This window comes from Mandrillus leucophaeus, unplaced genomic scaffold (genome assembly GCF_000951045.1).
Source record: "Mandrillus leucophaeus isolate KB7577 unplaced genomic scaffold, Mleu.le_1.0 Scaffold197, whole genome shotgun sequence".
Lineage (NCBI taxonomy): Eukaryota > Metazoa > Chordata > Mammalia > Primates > Cercopithecidae > Mandrillus > Mandrillus leucophaeus.
In genome coordinates this window covers 3,136,150-3,157,371 of record NW_012101998.1, presented here as the reverse complement: position 1 = coordinate 3,157,371, position 21,222 = coordinate 3,136,150, and the positions used below count along the sequence as shown (strand labels likewise).

The window sequence follows — 21,222 nt, the reverse complement described above, 5'->3', positions numbered from 1 at the left end:
TACAAAATCATCCTGAAATTACCATGACATAACTAAAAACAATTCTGCCAGAATTAAGGATAGAGAGGAAAACCTGTAACTATCAGGAAGCACAACTATTTATCTGAAACAACAGGTAGCCTTGGGAAGGTATCAACTATGAATTTTAGAAGCAAATAACTTTGGATATAAGGAGGAAGTATGTGCATGGCTAATAGAAAAGGCAGAGAAAAGCAGTTATTAATCGAGAGTAGCAAGTCTACCCAATCAGTGAGCAAACTGAGAGGTCCACCAGACATTAATTTTAATGAGGTTACTCGAGATTTCCCCTTTCTTCAAGCATTCCAGGAATCAGATGGAGGAAGATAGGGTAACATCATCTTTATCAAATATTTGCAAACGTTATGCAGATAGCTGGAAAAGCCTGTGCATGGTGAATGGAAGAGATATCACATAAAACCGAATAACTGTCTCATAATATTTAGGTCTTGAATGAAGTTAGGCCTTGATCTGCTTCCAGCCAGTTGATCTCTTAATTATGTAGGCTGTGCAACAAGTTTTTGGATCTGTTTTATAGTTTTCTTCCCTGCATTCCTCTAGATTTAATATATTCTTGATTTGTTTTACAGATCACTGCTTTTCCTCCAGAAAAAGCCAATGTGGATAAGGGAGACTAAAGGAAATTAATTATATACCAATAAGAAAAGTCTTACTTGAACCTTGTGTGTAATAAATGTTCAAATAAGTTGGTTATAAGGTTTTGGTGTACAATTTCAAGGTATTTTCATAGAACATATTGCTCTCAAGTCAGGGTTAAAGTGAAACGTTCCATGGGGATAACACAGAGGATGATATTCTTTCAGGAAAAAGAGTATTAAGCTTTCCTCTACCAGGCATCCTCCCTCAGGCACTGAGATTGCAGCCATCCAACAAATGGGGAAGGGCAGAAAGAGGAGCCTTCAAAAGTCGCAAATATACTTCAATAGTTACTTTTTAGCAAGTGTGGCAATGAGATCTTTCCATTCTCCCCTCTTCTTTGTGATGTATGTAGGGGTGAGTAGCTCTAGCAGTGATTCTGTCTGTTGCCTAAAGAAGTTCTGACACAAGGCCTCAGTGTTACATATCACGTACATCCCACAGTCATAGCTGTTTTGTTGGGCAGGGGCTTTCTCTTCCACAAAGGCCAGTTTGTCTCCTTTTCTGCCTAAGAAAGCTTCCAGTTTCTCTGCTACCTGCTTTGCGTGGACTGAGTTGCTCCTGCTATGGGAATCATAATGAAAAAAGCTATTTTTATCTCGGAGGTAGACCAATAAACTCCAGTGGGTTCCTCCGGCTGCCTGGTTGGAGTTATCATTGATGGCTAAAAATACAACTCTCTTGTGGGGGAGGTCCAGTGGTTCAAGGAACATGGCGATCTCTGCTGGGTTGCTAGTGCACTTGATGAACTGGGTGACTTCAGGGCTGATGAAACTGACATCATCAGAGCAGTCATGAAACTGACTGTTGGCAAAGTACTCAAAGGCAAACCCAATAATATGGTCATTGAGCCAGCTTGGCGGATCCAATAGTGAGACATCTGATTGCCGCAGCAGACTGTCCATGTAACTCAAGACTACGGGGTCCATCTTGTACTGACGAGGGCTGCTCAGAAATTCCAGAAGCTGAACAAGAGCCAGAAGACAATAATACTGTCAATAAATACCTGACTGTAAAATGGGGCTGGAAAATAGTAGTTACTTTTATAGGTTGTGGTAAAGAAATACACAGTTGACCCTTGGACAAGGTGGGTTTGATCTGTGCAGATCTACTTACACATGGATTTTCTTCCGCCTCTGCCACCCCTGAGACAGCAAGACAAATTGCTCCTCTTCCTCCTCCTCTTCAGCCTACTCAACATGAAGATGAGGAGGATGACGACCTTTATGATGATCCATTTCCACTTAATGAATAGTAAATATATTTTCTTTTCTTCATGATTTTCTTAGTATTTTCCCCTAGCTTACTTTATTGTAAGAATGCAGTATATAATACATTTACAAAACGTGTGTTAATTGGCTATGTTATTGATAAGGCTTCTGGTCAACAGCAGGCTACTAGTAGTTAGGTTTTTTTTTTTTCTTTTTTGAGACAGAGTCTCACTCTATTGCCCAGGTTGGAGTGCAGTGGCACGATCTCAGCTCCCTGCAACCTCTGCCTCCTGGGTTCAAGCAATTCTTCTGACTCAGCCTCCCGAATAGCTGGGATTACAGGCATGTGCCACCACGCCCAGCTAATTTTTTTTGTATTTTAAGTAGAGACAGGGTTTCATCATATCGGCCAGGCTGGTCTCGAACTCCTGACCTTATGGTCTGCCCGCCTCAGCCTCCCAAAGTGCTGGGATTACAGGTGTGAGCCACCACGCCCAGTGTATTTAAGTTTTTAGGGAGTCAAATCCTACACCTAGGCCGGGTGCGGTGGCTCATGCCTGAAATCCCAGCACTTTGGGAGGCCAAGGTGGGCAGATCACTTGAGGTCAGGAGTTTGAGACCAGCCTGGCCAGTACGGTGAAACCTCGTCTCTACTAAAAATACAAAAATTAGCCAGGTATGGTGGGACATGCCTGTAATCCCAGCTACTCCAGAGGCTGAGGTGGGAGAATTGCTTGAACCTGGAAGGCGGAGGTTGTAGTGAGCTGAGATCATGCCACTGCGCTCCAGCCTGGGCAACAGAGCAAGACTACATCTCAAAAAAAAAAAAAGTTATATCTAGAATTTTGACTACGTAGGGGGTTGGCACTCCTAGCCCCTGTGTTGTTCAAGGGTCAACTGTAACTATAAGAAATTCTAGCTTATGTGCTGCATGTAAACAATTAGAATGAAAACTGGAAAATTGCCATGTACACAGTAAGCATGAATTTTAAATATCCTCTTGAAGCACAGAAATTGGTTAAAAACATACCATTAACTGTATTATTTGGCTCCTTAATGAATATGCATAATAACAAATTATATTAAAGATAAATTCAAAGAATCTAAAGAAAAAAGTTACTAATTATCAAGGGAAATAGTTTCCATTTCAATGTTAATTTTCTTCTCTCTTTTTTTTTTTTTTTTGAGAAGGAATCTCACACTGTCAACCAGGCAGGAGTGCAGTGGCGCGATCCTGGCTCACTGCAAGCTCCACCTCCCGGGTTCACGCCATTCTCCTGCCTCAGTACCTCCCAAGCAGCTGGCACTACAGGGGCCCACCACAATGCCCAGCTAATTTTTTGTATTTTTAGTAGAGACAGGGTTTCACCATGTTAGCCAGGATGGTCTCAATCTCCTGACCTCGTGATCTACCCACTTCGGCCTCCCAGAGTGCTGGGATTACAGGCATGAGTCACTGTACCCGGCCTCAATATTAATTTTCGAAAGATAAGATAAAAATATTGCTTCTTCCTTCCATAATGGAACGTGACAGTGATTAGGACTGTAGTTAAAAGGAATTGTAACTTTAAAAACAGAAAATCATAAGACTAATATAAATGAAATTCATTCCCGATTCTGCCCTGCTATGAGCATGAGTGATATAACATGTGTTTGCCTGTTTCATAGCTTTAGCCTCAAGGGGTATGATAAAGATGACGTAATGTTTACAATATAAGTTAGAACTTCTTTTGACTTCTTTTAAAAGGTAGTATGGGATAAGATTCTGGAAACCTGGGTCTAGTCCTAGTTTTACCACTGATTTGCTGGTATCATCTTAAGCAGTCATTTAAATGACTTTGTCCTTGTTTTTCTAAAAAGGTATATGCCTTTTTTACAGATGGCATATAAAATCATTTAATCATTTTGTATGCCATCTGTAAAAAAGGCATATATCCACCTTATATACCCTAGAAAGTTGTAGAGAAGACCAAATAATTTTACTTGAAGGTACTAAAAGAGTTTTAAAAGTTGTATAGTAGTATTTATCAATTAGATGACATTAGTAAGATAATCAGAAAATCTAGATAGAGCTCCAAACCAATCAAAGCAAATGAGGTGTGAAAACAAATATCCGTTAACATTACCTTGTTTAAATAAAAGAATGACTAACTTAGAGCAGAAGCAAGACAAGTTGTGTGATGAAATTAATATGCTTGTGACCCAGAGTGAGACAAGTCTGATGGGTGTGGGATATTTGAGCCTAACAGACTCAACAGAATTAACAGAGAGTTAGGTGTTATGCACTGACCTGGCAGCACAACAATATTTCTGAAAATCACACAGCAATAAACCGTCACATGCAGATTGAGAGTGCAAAACAAAGCCTATTATAAGAAAATAGTAATAATGCTGTAAAAGACAAGACTAGAATTATGACATCAATTTAATCAATTCTGACCATTAGACCAGTTATTTTACCACTTGACTACACTATTGAGCAATAATTTCGTGATATAACCATTTTCGTGTAACAAAATGCTGCAAAAACCTGTATGAAAAATCAATACACCCCTCAAGAAAAAAACCCAAAGTAAATGAAGGGACATCCAACATGGTTTAATGTAGACGCAGTACATCATAATCTGACTACTTGAGAAACAACATAAGGCTGCTTATGAGAAAAAAGAAAAAATATATAATAAGATGGCGTGAATTAGGATCTTCTTAAGAAAAAAAGACTAATGGAGAGACATAAACTGGAGCCAAGAATGAAGTTAATGAGCCACAGAGCACATTTGTTATGAGTGGGCCACAAATTTGGCTCTAAGCTTTTTGGCATCTAACCAGACAAAGTTAAACATTCACAATGTCCATAAGATAAAAACAAAGCAATTGCTCAGGAGAGGTAAAATAATTCTTTGTATTATGGTCCGATAGTTTTTTCTCAAGAGATTTTTTTTTTTTTTTTTTTTTTTTGAGACGGAGTCTTGCTCTGTCGCCCAGGCTGGAGTGCAGTGGCCGGATCTCAGCTCACTGCAAGCTCCGCCTCCCGGATTCACGCCATTCTCCTGCCTCAAGTAGCTGGGACTACAGGCGCCCGCCACCTCGCCCGGCTAGTTTTTTGTATTTTTTAGTAGAGACGGGGTTTCATTGTGTTAGCCAGGATGGTCTCGATCTCCTGACCTCGTGATCCGCCCGTCTCGGCCTCCCAAAGTGCTAGGATTACAGGCTGGAGCCACCGCGCCCGGCCAAGAGATTTTCATAAAAGACATGGTGCATCATAACAAATAGTGCCTCACAATATCCTTACAACAGATGAAACAGTTAGATAGGATTGTTTCCTATAATAAGCTTTACTATCTAGCCTTATGGCAAATGGGCACAGATCAATCAAATGAAAGCAATTTGACAGAGGTTAGGTAATCAGCTTGTCGATGTGACTTGATGTAAGAGTTTATGAATATAAAGGCGGAATGACTGCTCCCTGGCTACAGTATCTGTCTCCCATGTCTTTAATAAACACTGCATAGTTGTGAGTGCCAGGTCATATAGCTTGGCAAAAACCCGGAGGCTTACTCTCTACACTGCCTGCTGAAATCACACCCACTCTTCAACACCAACCCAACTAGGGAAAGGAGCCTACAAGAAGACTGCCTCAACAGTCAGTCATCTCTCACCTTGAAGGGAATGTCCACAGGCTGGGCTGAGATTTTCTTCAGAAATAGTTTTTGTGTTTTGTCTGTTTGATTTTTAAAATACCCAGCACATAGACAAAATGTTACTTAAGGCCCTAATTCTGTTCCATACAGCATGACAGCAACAGTTTAATTCCAAAAATTCTAATGCAAATATAACTCAACTAGCCTTTAGCCAAACCCATCCTTGGCCAAGAAAAATAACTCTAAACTTCATATTTGAAGACTTGAATTTTAGATTCAATTCTGTTACTCATTGGCTGTGTGATCATAAATAAATTAAATTTCCTTAACTCTCACTTTCCTTTTCTGTAAAGTGAAAATATTTTCTATTTTTATTTTTTATAGTCCATAGTTTTTTTGTTTTTGTTTTTTTTTTTTTTTTTTAAAACACCTACTATGTCATGAATTCAGCAGCCCAGGCTTCTTTCTATTATTTCTCACAAAGTGTGCTTCTCTGAGGCTGGGCACGGTGGGTCACGCCTGTAATCCCAGTACTTTGGGAGGCCGAGATGGGTGGAGCACTTGAGGCCAGGAGTTCGAAACCAGCCTGACCAACATGGCGAAACCTCGTCTCTACTAAAAATACAAAAATTAGCCAGGCGTGGTGGTGGGTGCCTGTAATCCCAACTACTCGGGAGGCTGAGGCAGCAGAAATGCTTGAACGCGGGAGGGGGAGCTTGCAGTGAGTTGAGATCGCGCCATTGCACTCCAGCCTGGGCAACAGAGCAAGACTCTTACTCAAAAACAAACAAAAAACAAAAAAGTGTGCTTCTCTGGGTGGAGCAGGCTAGTGCTTCAGATGAACCCAGGCACCTTTCTCTTTGGCTTCCTTCTTTTTCTGATCATTTTCCTTCACGATTTCAGGAAGCTATCTCTGTTCTCAGAGTGCTTAATGCGCTCAATATGCACGTTAATTCTCTTGGCAAGAATCTTGCCCTTGTTTGTTTACAACAATGCCAACAGCATGCTGGGTATCACTGTAAGCTCTTCCAGTTTGCCATGGTAACACTTGTGGGGCATTCCTTTTTGAATAGTATCCATTCCCTTGATGTCTACAATATCATATTTCTTATAGATTCACATATATGTAGCCAAAGGAACAACTCCATGTTTTTTCCAAGGCCTAGAGAAGATATATTGGATGCCTCTCCTCTTTCCCTTTGTGTTAGTCATTTTGGCGAATTACTGGAAGATGGTGTTTTGGGCCAAAAGGCAGTATTTTTAATTTTTATATTAAAGACAGGGTTTCGCTCTGTTGCTCAGGCTGGAGCACAGTGGTGCAATCATAGCTCGGAGCAGGCTCAAACTCCTAGGTTCAAGCGAGTTTCCTGCTTCTGCCTCCAGAGTAGCTAGGACTGCAGGTGCGTACCACCATGCCTGGCTAATTTTTAAATTTTTGTAGATACAGAGTCTCACTTTGTTGCCCAGACTAGTTTCAAACTCCCGAGCTCAAGTGATCCTCCTGCCTGTGCCCCACAAAATGTTGGGAATACAGGTGTGAGCCACTGTGTCCAGCTTAAAGTGAGAATAAGAATACATGACCTTTATCATGTGGTATTTGTCAATATAAAATAAAGAAACATACATAACTAGGATTTTAAAATACAACATAAGGCCAAGGCAGGCAAATTGCCTGAGATTAGGAGTTCCAGAGCAGCCAGGGCAACATGGTGAAACCCCGTCTCTACTAAAATACAAAAAATAAGCCAGCATGGTGGTGGTGCCTGTAGTCCTAGCTACCAGGGAGACTAAGGCACAAGAACAGCTTGAACCCAGGAGGCAGAGGTTGTAGTGAGCCTAGACAGCGCCACTGCACTCCAACCTGGGTGACTGAGTGAGACTCCATCCAAAAACAACAACAACAACAACAAAAAACAGAAAAAAAACCCCAAGAACAAATAAACAAACAAAAAAAAAAGACAAAAAGTGTTCCTAGGTATAAATTATGGCATCAGTAATTTATAACCTAATGACTGATAACTGTAATGTACTTCACTTAACAAATGTTTACTGAGTGTTCTCCTTTGTGCCAGGGGGTGGCAATACAGAATGAGAATGAAATAGTTTCTACCCTTACTGAGCTTAAACCTATTTTGTTATAATGAACATATACTGCATATGCAATTCTTTTAGTCAATAAATACCTACTGAGCACCTAATATTAGGTCCTATGGGAGATACAAAGATGTATAAGGTGGTTTGTAGTCAATAAGATAAGAAATCCGTAAGAGGCACACATAGAATGTATGGGAATTCACAAAAAGAATAATCTGGCTAACAGGATGAAAAGGCATGAGTGCTCGGATCAGAAATGGCTTTGAGGAAAGGGGCATAAAAGTGGGCTCTTGAAGGGCAAGTGGAGTTGGATACATGGGGAAGACAGAGAGGCAAAGAAAGTGCTTTCAAATGTGGAGAGAATCCTGAATAGTCTAGCATGGCTAGAATGAAGTGGGAGTAGTAGGGGTACAGGCAAATATTAGAGGATTCTTAGAAGCTAAGTGGTGACAGACTGAATTGCGGTGAAGGAGTTTGAAATTTATACTGGAGGAAATGGGAGCCATTAATGGCTGGGTCAATGCTTTGGGAAGGTAATAATTCAGCCATAATATATAGAACTAATTGGTAGGGGGAAAAATGGAAAGCAGAGCTCAATTAGATTTTTTTTTTTTTTTTTTGAGATGGAGTCTCACTCTGTCGCCCAGGCTGGAGTGCAGTGGCGCGATCTTGGCTCACTGCAACCTCTGCCTCCTGGGTTCAAGCAATTCTCCTGTCTCAACCTCCCGAGTAGCTGGGATTACAGGTGCCTGGCACCATGCCTGGCTAATTTTTGTATTTTTAGTAGAGATGGGGTTTCACCATGTTGGCCAGGCTGGTCTCGAATTCCTGACCTCAGATGATCCACCCGCCTCAGCCTCCCCAAGTGCTGGGATTACAGGCATGAGCCACTGTGCCCGGCCCAATTAGATTTTTATTGCAAGTAAAGGTAGGAAGTAATGACCTAAAGCAGGAGAAATGATAGTAGGAATGTGGAGGAATAGATATTGTAGACAGAGCATCAATAAGACTCAATAAGTGATCAGAGGAGGGTAGATAAAAAAGAATTATGAGGCCGGGAGGCCGAGGTTGCAATGAGCCGAGACTGTGCCACTTGCTTCCAGCCTGGGGGATAGAGCGAGACTCCGTTTCCAAAAAAAAAAAAAAAAAAAAAAAAGAATTACGAAATGGTCTGAAGGTTTCAGTTGGGGTGAGTGAGACGATGATAATAATATTATCAATGAGGTGGGAGAAAAGGAGACGGAAGGGGACCTTAGCAAAAAACCAGGAGCCATCTAGAATCATTTATGAATATTTCTTTTCTATGTAGTGAGTACTGTGCCTGGCATATCAGAAGTGCAATAAATGTTTGCCAGATGAATGAAATATTTTTAAAGGGAAGTCAGAAAATCTAGATTATGGGAAAAAAAGAAATAAGGCCACTTAAGATTTCTGTATTCTTTGTAATATCCTTATTCTCTGGTTTTGTGTTTTGCCTGTTATCCTTTATTGTTCTGTTGTTACTAGTAAATTTGTTCAGAGTGAAAAGATCTGTACTTGGTCTTGGTGGATGGTAAGCAAGACTAGGGGAAGGGCAAGAAAGGTGAGTGAACTGGGGAGCCAATGACCTCCTCATAGTTCTATTTGTAAAATCTTACCAAATATATTATAGCTCTATGTTTTGGGGCTAGGAAGTCTTGGGTCTAGGCTCTGACTTTGCCACTTACTATTTAAGTGATCGTGGGCAAGTTATTCATCCTCTTTCTGGGCCTCATTTTCCTCATCTGTAAGATTAGGTAGTAATAACATAATCACAGGTTGTTACACGAATTAAAAATATGAGTGAAAACACTCAGCACGTTGTCTGGTCTACAGTAGACTCTCAAAAAAAGTTAGTTTCCTTCCCTGTTCCCTATATTTGAGGTGGCAATAATGGACCCCAAAGATTTCTTGAAAATAAAGCACTTGTCTCTTTACATAAAGCCACAAAGTGATCAAAGATGAAACTAGCCATGGCATGACTCTGCTCTTGTGCTTTATCTTTGGCATAAGGAGAGCAAATGTGAAATCCAGGGAAAATTGTTCTCTCAATCTGAGTGAAGCAATGATGTTAATGTATTGTCAGTATACACAAATCCTGTGATTACAGGGGTTAGTTTATTGTATCTTCCGACTTCTGTAACTAAATGAAGCTAATATTGAATTCATTAACTTTTTTTTCTTTTGAGATGGAGTTTTGCTCTTTTTGCCTAGCCTGGAGTGCAGTGGCATGATCTCAGGTCACTGTAACCTCTGCCTCCCAGGTTCAAGCAATTCTCCTGCCTGAGCCTCCCGAGTAGCTGGGATTACAGGCGCCCACCACCATGCTTGGCTAATTTTTTATATATATATTTTTTAGTAGAGGCGGGGTTTCACCATGTTGGCCAGGCTGGTCTCGAACTCCTGACCTTGGGTGATCCACCACCTTGGCCTCCCAAAATGCTGGGGTTATAGGTGTGAGCTACGGCACCTGGCCAGATTAACTTTTAACTGGAGGTGTTACTGCTGTTTCAGTCTGGATTTTTTTTTTTTTCTTTTTTTGAGACAGGGTCTCACACTCTGTCACTCAGGCTGGAGTGCAGTGGTGCAATCATGGCCACTGCAGCCTCGACCTCCTGGGCTCAAGTGATCCTCCTGCCTTAGCCTCCTGAGTAGCAGGGACCACAGGTGCCTGTCACCACGCCTGGCTAATTAAAAAAAGGAAAAAATGTGGCCGGATGCAGAGGCTCATGCCTGTGATCCCAGCACTTTGAGAGGCCGAGGTGGGCAGATCACCTGAGGTCAGGAGGTCGACACCAGCCTGACCAACATGGAGAAAGCCGGTCTCTACTAAAGAAAAACAAATACAAAATTAGCTGGGCGTGGTGGCGCATGCCTGTAATCCCAGCTACACGGGAGGCTGAGGCAGGAGAATTGCTTGAACCTGGAAGGCTGAGGCAGGAGAATCGCTTGAACCCGGGAGGTAGAGGCTGTGGTGAGCCAAGATCGCACCATTGCACTCCAGCCTGGGCATCAACAGTGAAACTGATTGAAAAAAAAAAAAAAAATTTGTAGAGATGAGGTCTCACTATGCTGCCCAGGCTGGTCTTGAACTCCTGGGCTCCAGTGATCCTCCTGTCTAGCCCTCCCAAAGTGCTGGGATGATAGGTGTGAGCTACCTCACCCCGACTCAATCTGGATTTTTAATGAATGGAAATGCTTAAAAATACTAATTTACAATGGCTATTAATGATAATTGTCTATTTTGTATAAGTATTTATTTTATGGGATTAAAATATATATTAGAGTCTTAAATTAACAAGCATTTTATATGGTATACAGCAATTCTCAAAACTTCAGGGAAAATAAGCCTGTTGGCTATTGAATTAAGTAGTGCTCCAGATAAATTTGTTTTACTGAAAACATACTTCTCCAGAATTGTGACCTTTACTCATTTTTCTCTAATTATTCAGTAAGCGTTCCTTAAAAAAAAAAAAAGAGAGAGAGAGAAACAGCCTCATTCAAGTATGTTTTTTAAAAACATTACAAAGTAAGTGCAGATTATAAAAGTCAGTTGTTTCTAAATGCAATTGCCTTCCTCACTCCCTTTGGCTACGATTTTAAGTTGTACCAAACTACAAATGCTCAGAGAGGCATCTATGCTTCTCTAAATGGATACATGCCCATGTGCCAGCAGATAGCAACAAAGTCCAAGAAACAAACACAAGTTAATCACAGAGCATCTTCCTAGAGCTTTAATTTGACCAACTTTAGGGGAAAGAGCTAAACAACTTAATCATTGACTTAAAACATTTAAATCAGCAACTAAAAATATTTTAATTATTAACATAAACTTGGGCATAAAATGCAAAGTCAGCATGAAATTTAAAAATAAAATATGAGAGTCTCATAGAACTTTTGCAACTGTGGCAGGCAATTTTTTCTGTTTCATTCAGTTTCCTCTGTTGGCTTGGATACTTCAGGGGAACAGTCTAATAACTACTTACAGCTGATGTGTTTGTGACATAAACCTCAAATTCTTAGGAACCAGATTCCCTAATAATAAAGGAATGAGCACAAGCTTATGCTTTAGCAGCTTAAATGTGTACAGGAGAGAAACATTTATTAAAGCAAATTTATTCATTTGGTTAAAATATATTTACTGATGTCTTATGTGTCCCAATTTTGCCTGCCATAATCAGACTGAAAACTGAACCTGGTTACTATATAATGGATTACAGACATCATTCAAGAGTTAGTTTTTTCTTTCTCTCTCTCTCTCCTCTCTGTTTTTTCTTCCTACCTTCCCCTCCCCCTCTCCCCTCTCCCCCTTTCTTTCCTTCTTTGAAAACGTCTCACTCTGTTGCCCAGGATGGAGTGCAGTGGCACAGTCATAGCTCACTGCAGCCTTTAACTGATGGGCTCAAGTGATCCTCCCATCTTGACCTTCCAAGTAGCTATATGCACTATAGGTGCATACCACCATGTCTGGCTAAGTAAAAATTTTTTTAAAATAGCGGCAGGGTCTCCCTGTGTTGTCCAGGCTCATCCCAGAGTTTTTTACTGTCTTCACACCTCACATCCAATTGACAACAAGTCCTGTTGATTCTATAGCCTAAATGTTCTAAATCTGTCCAGTGCTTTCCATCTTCACTATTATTACCTTAGTCAAATCTATCACCATTTCTTTCCTGACCTAGCCTAAGAGGTCTCCTATTTATACTACTGACCCTGCCAATAAATTTTCCATCAAAATAATTGTTTAAACATTTAAATTAGGTCAGGTCTGTTTCCTGCTTAGGACTCTCTAGTAGCTCACTATCATACTCGGAAAAAAATGAAAATTCCGTACCCTAGTTTACAAAACCCTACATGAAAATGTGGCTTCAGCTATTTCTCCAACCTTATCTCCTCCTATCTCCCTGCTTGTCCACTAAGCCCCAGCTACAAAGACTTTCTTTTTATTCCTCAAATACACCAAGCTTTTTCCCTCCTGAGGGTGGTACAAGTTGTGCCTGGACCTTCTAGGAGTTAGCTCCTTCTGTTGGACAGATCTTAGTTTAAATGCCACTAAGTCACAGAGGTCTCAGGGCAGCCAAAATAAAGAGGCCACCAGTTACTATCACTCTAATTTCAATTCCTTGAATAGCACTGATGACTATGTGATAGTTTTTAATTTATTTATCGGTTCATATTCTTTTTTCCTCCCCCCGCCTCTTCTCTTTCCCTTTCCAAAACAAGAATGTAAGCTCTATGAAAATAAGACGACAAGGGGCCCTGTCTGCCTTGTTTGCCATTTTAACCCCAGGGCCTAAAACAGTGCTTGCCAGGCAGGTACTCAATAAATAAATGTAGAGTAAATGAATACATGAGTATACAGCTCAACATAATATAAATCAAGTTCGGCAGAGAAATGTTTACATTCACAGAGTCTGGGAAGTGAAAGGGCCTTTACTATCACTTCTAATTTAACTTCCAACTCCATGCAAGAATTCATTTCTGCTCTCAGGGAGAAAGGTGCAGAACCTTGACTTAAAACTAGGGGTGTGGTATTGGAGCAGAAATAGATAAATCAATAGAATAAAAAAATTCATATGTAGATAAGAAATTTTAAATATGATGATGGAGTCTTTACAAATCAATGAGAGAGTCTGTTCTCGTAGTGTAGTAGAAATCATGTTTGCCTGACAAATCAACAGAGAAATTATGGATTATTCTAGTGTTTTCAGCGTGTTTGTGTGTTCCCCTGAACATTATGTTCCTATAGCAGTGCTGTCCAATAGGACTTCTTGTGACAGAAATTTTCTTTTTTTATTTTTTGGGATGGAGTCTCACTCCGTCGCTCAGGCTGGAGTGTAGTGGCGTGACCTTGGCTCACTGCAACCTGTGCCACCGGGTTCAAGTGATTCTCCTGCTTCAGCCTCCCGAGTAGCTGAGATTACAGGCGCCTGCCACTGCGCCTGGCTAATTTTTGTAGTTTTTTAGTAGACACAGGGTTTCACCAGCTTGAGCAGGCTAGTCTTGAATTCCTGACCTCGTGATCCACCCGCCTCGGCCTCTCAATGTGCTGGGATTATAGGCATGAGCCACGGTGCCTGGCCCAGAAATTTTCTTTGATCTGCAAAATGTTCAATACAGTAGCCACTAGCTCCTTGTGGCTATTGAGTTCTTGAAATATGGTCAGTGTGACTGAAGAATTGACTAATTTTAATTAACTAAAATTTAAATAGCCACACGTGGCTAGTGCTAGTATACTGGACAGCTCAGTTCCATAGGCTTTCATAGATATTTCCTGAAATACCTATGAAGTGAGATTATAGGGTTTAAAAAAATAGCTCACATCTGTAATCCCAGCACTTTGGGAGGCCGAGGCAGGCAGATCACCTGAGGTCAGGAGCTCGAGACCAGTCTGGCCAATATGGCAAGACCCTGTTGCTACTGAAAATACAAAAACAAATTGGGCATGATGGTGCGTGCTTGTAATTTCCGTTACTTGGGAGGTTGAGGCAGGAGAATTGCTTGAACCTGGGAGGCAGAGGTTGCAGTGAGCCGAGATCACCCCACTGCACTACAGCTTGGGTGACAGAGTGAGACTCCATCTCAAAATAAAGAAATAAAAAAGAAAAAAGATTACATGGTTAATTAAATTAGGGAATGCTAACTCCTAATGCACACACACACACACTAGAAGCTAATGAGACTTTGACGATAAAAAATTTTAACTTTTTTTGGTATGATCTTTTCCCAAACTTATTTGACCATGAAATCCTCTTTCTTTTTTTGGAGGAATATCTAACAGTACTTTTATTATCTGTGTATTGAAGTATGGGATATGCTTGCTGGATTTTTTAATAAGTAGCGTTGGCACAACTTGTTAACTATTTGATTAAAAAAGTAAAGAGTTTTACCTCATACCTTATATCAAATTACATTTTAGATAGAATACAAATTTAAATATTAAAAAGTTAAAAAAATTGTTAGAAAATATTAGTTAATACACTTACATGGCTGGTCAATAAACACATGAAGAGACACTGGACATCAGAGTAGTAATCAAATAAATGCAAGTTAAAATTTCATTTTTTTACCTGTCGAGTTAGCAAAGATGAAGAAAACTAATAAAAACTAGCATTGCTGAGAGATTATGGGAAATGAGTAAATGATGCCTCATTTTGATAGGAGTGTCATACATGCAAGCTTTTTCAAGGGTAATTTGCCATTATATTGGAATTCTTAAGAAATTTATATATGTAGGTATTATACTTTCATACATTTATCTTAAGGGAAACATTAACAATGTGTGCAAAAATTCAACAAGTCACATGGCAGTATTTATAACAGAAAAACTGGAAACAACCTGGAGTTCAAAAAAGGACTGGTAAATTAAATAACAGGGTTTCCACATGATGGAATAGTTTTCAGCCATTACATATAATATTATCAATACAAATTTATTAACAGAAAAATGTTCATAATGTGCTTTGATAAAAACATCTGTATATGATAAAAATACACACAAAAATAATCAAGAACGATATCCATCAAGTGTAAATATCATTTTAAGAAATAGGATTAATACTTTTTTGCCTTTTTCCTTCTACCTTTTGATACTGTGCTTTAATTTTTCCCCTTCTCTTAATAATGAACACATAATTAGTAAATACAGTGATTTCACTGAAGAGGAAGAAAAGATGTACCAGTTCCCACTCTTACAATGACATACAGTATTTCCATTTTTTCAACTTCTGAGTCTTACTTCTGTCCTCTGGATAAAACAGGTAAATCTAATCTCTTTTCCATAAATGTTCAAACACAAATATTTAAAAATAATTTGATGTTTACTAAAATTAGAAGGTTATGTCCAACTTCTAATGTCTGATTCAACTTGCACTTTCACAAAAGGAATCACATCCAAGACCAAATATGCTTTTTATGGCAAAAATATTTTCAGGAAGGAAGTTCATGGCTTTTTTTTGGGGTTCCAATTTCCCCCAATTAAACATTTCCTTTTAAAACTAAGCCTAAGCCATCTGGAGATCTGTATAGCGTGGCATGTAAGAATGACCATCAAGATTTATTATATTACCCTCTTGAGTACACAGATTAGATTTTACTCATCCTTCTACCTTCAGTGCCTGACAAACTAGAGTTTTAATAAATAAATATTTTTCCTGAGTGAGCAAAATACAGAAGTGAAACGTATCTTGAAAAACTCAGGAAAACACAACACTGTTATAAATGTAAGAAATATTCTCAATTGTATAAATGAATTATGAATTTAAATAACATTCCTATAACATCAATATTTCACAGAGGAATTCAGCTCTCAAAGTACAAAATCCACTTGGTGTGACGATGATGCTTGGTAACTCTATTGCTATAAATTCCACTTTATTCTGTCTGGGGCCAAGGGGATAAAACAAGTGACTTTTTAGGATTTCATCTAACACCAAGGCTCTCCATTTATTGCTCTGGAACTAGGCACAGCTATCAATGGCTAAGATGTCATTGACCATGAAAATAATTTTATTCCTGGTCTACCATTTCTACCTCAAGAGTTCCATTTGTAGGCCGGGTGCGGTGGCTCATGCCTATAATCCCTGCACTTTGGGAGGCCAAAGTGGCTGGATCACCTGAGGTCGGGAGTTCTAGATCAGCCTGACCAACATGGAGAAACCGTGTCTCTACTAAAAATACAAAATTAGCCAAGCGTGGTAGTGCACAACTGTAAGCCTAGCTACTTGGGAGCCTGAGGCAGGAGAATCGCTTGAACCCGGGAGGTGGCGGTTGTGGTGAGCCGAGAGCACGCCATTGCACTCCAGCCTGGGGAAGAAGAGCAAAACTCTATTTCAAAAAAAAAAAAAAAAAAGTTCCATTTGTAATTGTGTCACAGTTTTTGTCCTCAATATAAACCTGGTGGATACCAGGTTTTTCTTGTGGTGACTTAGTTTTTGCTTCAAATTTTCTGAGAAATGACTTTACACAATTGCAAACTTTGAAATGACTAGGAGTGAGGGCCAGGTGTGGAGAGGCCATTAGAATTAATAAGACGTCTGTGTAAGATAATATTTTATAAAGGTGTAGATAGAACTTTATTTTAGTACATGTGGTAACAAAGTCTGATAAGGAGTGGTTAAGCTAAAGCCACGATTTACCTCATTTCACAGATAATCACTGTGGTCAGCACATGGCAGCTCTATGCAAACACACTATTTGAAAGAACATTAAAAAAAAAAGATCTTTTAATCTCATTTGTTCTGAGGATTTCAAATCCTGGCAAGTTACTTTTCTCATAGATAGTTAAAAGGTAAATTGTCATTACAAATTGCTCATTAGTGGGTTTCAAAAATGTGCCTGGCACATAGTAGAGGTTCAATAAATATCTAATGAATGAATGAGTAATGAATCACACCTCTTTGAGAGTTTTATTCACTGGCCATCAGGGAAAGCAAGCCTAAGGTTTTCAAACAATAATACAGATGCTCAAAATGGTAACTACAGTTGGGACACATTTTTTGGGATCAAGACAATGATCCAGTGCTTATATAAGTTGATTGTGGAGTAAGCCATTTAATTGGGAGCCAGAGAAAGGAACTCTCAGAAATTTTCTGTAAGCAATAAAAATTATTAAAAAGCCTCACAAAAGTATTATTTCTGATTTCAGATAGACCCACTCCTCTTCCTCCTGCAAAACGTATCAGATAGCTGAACCTCAAGTTCTGCATAAACTTGATTTTTCGTATCACCACCCAGATGGCCTCCAATTATTTGATGGACAGAAAGTCACTATAGGCTAGTCACGCTGAAGAAGGTGGTAATGGTGGCCTGAGAACCTAGTTCTGGAAATTAATTTTATAGGACTCATTTGGATCAGTAATATCTGAACCCCAAATTCAATTTTTTAGAATACGTTTAAAAAGTACATAATTTGGGTACTAGCTGGATTTGAGCAGTAAGTTTTTATAGTCTGGTATCGATCAGTTTCGAAGGAGATGGGCTGCCTGGGCCTTGAGGACTTTCCGTTCTTTGCTAATGTGTTTAAACTAAACTTCTTTCCCATCCAAGAAGTTTAAGGAATTGGCAGAGAGAGAGGAGTTCTGACTTTTAAAAGTCAGAAATGTAGGACTCACAGGTATAGATGGAATTTGACTGAGGAAGGCCTTGGCAAGATCTGTGAACTTATGGTAAGGCCATTGCTTTATTAGAAGTACTAACAATATCATTTATAATTCAAAAGACTGGGCTAGCCTCTTGACCACATAAAATGTTAACTGACTTCCACACTGGGGTATATATTCCTGTTGAAAGGTATGCAATTTATTCCAATGTATGTTACTCTAGCCTGGTCAGCACATTGTGGAAATAAAGGAATTTAGCAGACTCTCTAGAGATCACCTCAAGATTTTTTTTTTGAGACAGGCTCTTTCTCTGTCACTCAGGCTGGAGTGCAGTGGCATGAACACTTCAGCCTCGACCTCCTGGGCTCATGTAATCCTCCTGCTTCAGTCTCCCATGTAGATGGGACCACAGGCAGGCACCACTATGTCTGGCTAATTTTCTTCTTCTTTTTTATATTTTTTTGGAGAGACAGGGTCTCACTTTGTTGCCCAGGCTGGTCTTGAACTCCTGGGCTCAAGTGATCCTCCTGCCTCAGCCTCCCCAAGTCCCGGGATTACAGGCCCGAGCCACTGCACCTGGCCCAAGATTCCGTTTTTTAAAAATTAACTTATTGGTCTAGTCTCTTCATTCCTATCTTCTCTTTAGATGATCTAACCTGCACATTATTCTAGATTTTCAAACAGAACTCTAATCACATTATTCTACTCCAAACATTTTAACAACCCTCCATTGTCTACCAAATTAACTACAAATTATAGCCTGGCATTCAATGATTTCCACAAAAATAGCCCCAATCTACCTTTCCTGATTTATTTTCTGGTATTGCTCTCACAGATATATACATCCACAAGCTCAGTCCCTCTGCAGGCCCCGGTTATTAGGAAACAGTGGGATAGTACTGGTTGCTGCCCCAGAGGTAAAGGAGACACAGAAGAAAACAGCCAGCTTCTCATCCCAGCAGAGAGGCTGGAAAGTGAACACTGCTTCATCATTTTTCTGAAACACAGATTTGATGTCATGCTCTAGATTAAAACCATTACACTGAGATATTTTTAAACTTAGGATCCATAGACCAGGATGTGGCTAGAATATCAGGGTTCTGTGAGCTTAGACTGGGAAAACAATTTGTTTTCAATAATCAGTAGCTGAAATCTAGCATTTCTTCAATAAGTGTGGACCATAAACTACAGTATTAGCGTTCTCTTTTTTTACCAATAGAAATCTGATATTTTCACATCACATTAAAGTTGCTGCAGGCATTTCAAAATATATAGTCATCATTACTTAGAAATTATATAATTAGACCTGCTGCCAGATTTTATTTGATGCATAAAGTGCATATATATCACACATTTAATATTTTAAAAACTTAAAAAAATTAGTTTCCTTTATATTAGTATGTATTCTATTTTATACATTTAAGAACATTTTTCTGAGACTGAGTCTATAAGCTGGACTGCCAACGAGGTCCACTGGGTAAAAGAGGTTAAGAACCTTTTTTGTACTTATCAATTGTTTCTAGTATCATATATAATCTAAACTCTTCACCATGGAATTCAAGGCTCCTCATAATCTGTTCACATCCACTTTATCATCTTCATCTCTGTCCCACCTCTACTCTCCATGCTATGCTCTAGCTATACTAGACAACAATAACTCGTTCTTATCTGGGTCAGATAGACAGGTTTTTGGATTAACCCTAGTTAATAGATAGCAGCCATACACTGTCTTGGTCTTTACCTCATACAGCTTCTCTGCCTGCTAATTCTTTGTTTAAAGGCCTAGTTGTCCCTAATACGGTAATTTTCGATCCTAATAGAGCTGTATTTTAAATATCTTTATATCTCATTACTAATTTAAATGATAAATAACAGAAAAAGATTCTAAATTGGCAAGGCACTGTATGTAGTAATCTCACGGGAGTGGATGTTGGTCTTTGCATCTCATAAATTGGCTTAGCTCTGGATGTTGGTCTCTGCATCTCATAAATTGGCTTAGCTCTGATCATTTTTGGGGACAGATATGGGGATGGCCTTTGAGCGGTAAGGCTGGAGACAACAGCTGACTAATTCTGGATGGAAGGGAAAGGGAGAGCAAAGAGACGAGTAACTAAGTTGGACCTGATAAACACTGAGGAATGAACAGTGCTGAAGGGAAAGGCAAGAGTGGCTCCTTCTTCCATTTCCCAGACCAGTTATTCAAAACATAACGCCACTCAAGTTTCTCATTCCATCTCCAAGCCTCTCCATAGTTAAATGACCTCCCTCTTAATGTTACAGAGCCAACTCCCTCAACTTCTCTCTAGTTTAGTGGGTCTCAATCTTTAGCATTAGAGTCACCTGTGGAGCTTTAAAACAGTACTGACACCTGGCAAAACACAGAATTTAATTGGTCTAGAGTGGGGCAACAGTATTGGTTTTAACAGTTTCCCAGGTGATTCAAATGCACATCTAAGGTTGTTTTCCACTAGTGCTCTCGATCTTGTAAATTAGCCTCCCTCACCCTCGAAGAGTCCACTTCTCGGTTTCGTGTACACTTTTGAGTCTTCTACCTAAACAGAAAACATTCCTGAGGGCCATATTCTCGTTCCTCATTTCTCTCACTTTATAATGATGCTTCTTTAAAGGGAACTCTACAGTACGGTTTCCATCAGATTTTACTTTTCTTTTGACTCTTTCAAACCACCACTGTCACATGCTTTTGCACCCGTTATTCTTTTACCTCCTCTCTTATTTCTTTGACCAGGTACTGGATTACTAGTCTTTTAACACAGTCCTCTAAAAGTGACCCAAAAGTCACCTTGGAAAGGGCTTCCTCACGTTCTCCTCCTACACAACCTGGGACCCCTCTTCTGTGCGCAGACAGCATCCCGTGCATTTTTCTCAATTACCACTTTATTGTACTACTACTGCGGATTCTCTCACGGTCTCCTATATAAAAGCACTTCAAAAAGCTGAGACTATTTCATTCGCCTCTGACATTCTGGAACCCAAGACATGGAAACCACTCAGTGAAAAAGCCTGAGGAATGAATGGAAACGAAGACTTGGAAACGGAGGTCGGGGCGGGGACAATGAGGGTGGGTGGGAGGAGAGAGCGTGCGTGTTTGAAAGGGGGCGGGGGCTGTGACCGGCGGCGCTGAGAATCCAGGTCCAGAATCGGGAGGGAGCACGGATACGCCAGAATCTGAGTGAGTGGGGAAGCGATCTACTGCCGGGACAAACTGAGACAAACCAAAGTGGGGAGGAGGCTTCTTACCTGCCTCGGGCCTCACCACCCCAACCAGCCTTCAGACACCTCTGTATTGGCCGGAAATCGACAGCTACGGTCGCAAACCCAGAGGTTTCTTCCCCAACCTTGCGACATCCCTCTCCAGTACAGGGAGAATCTAAGGCAGAGTTCCCCGCTCTGCCGTAAGGTGAGGAAGAAAAATTTGGGCGGGGCGGCCTGGGGCCTAGGAAATGGGGCGTGTCCGCGCAAGCGCAC

General features: G+C 40.1%; 1 protein-coding gene across 1 annotated transcript; it reads right to left on the bottom strand.

Annotated features, from left to right (window-relative positions):
• Window positions 1-259: 259 nt before the first annotated feature.
• On the bottom strand, window positions 260-1,646 carry SENP8 (SUMO/sentrin specific peptidase family member 8). Its single transcript, XM_011978588.1, has one exon. The coding sequence runs from the start codon at window positions 1,602-1,604 to the stop codon at window positions 966-968; it is 639 nt and encodes a 212-aa protein (XP_011833978.1). The 5' UTR covers window positions 1,605-1,646; the 3' UTR covers window positions 260-965.
• Between the last annotated feature and the right edge of the window lie 19,576 nt (window positions 1,647-21,222).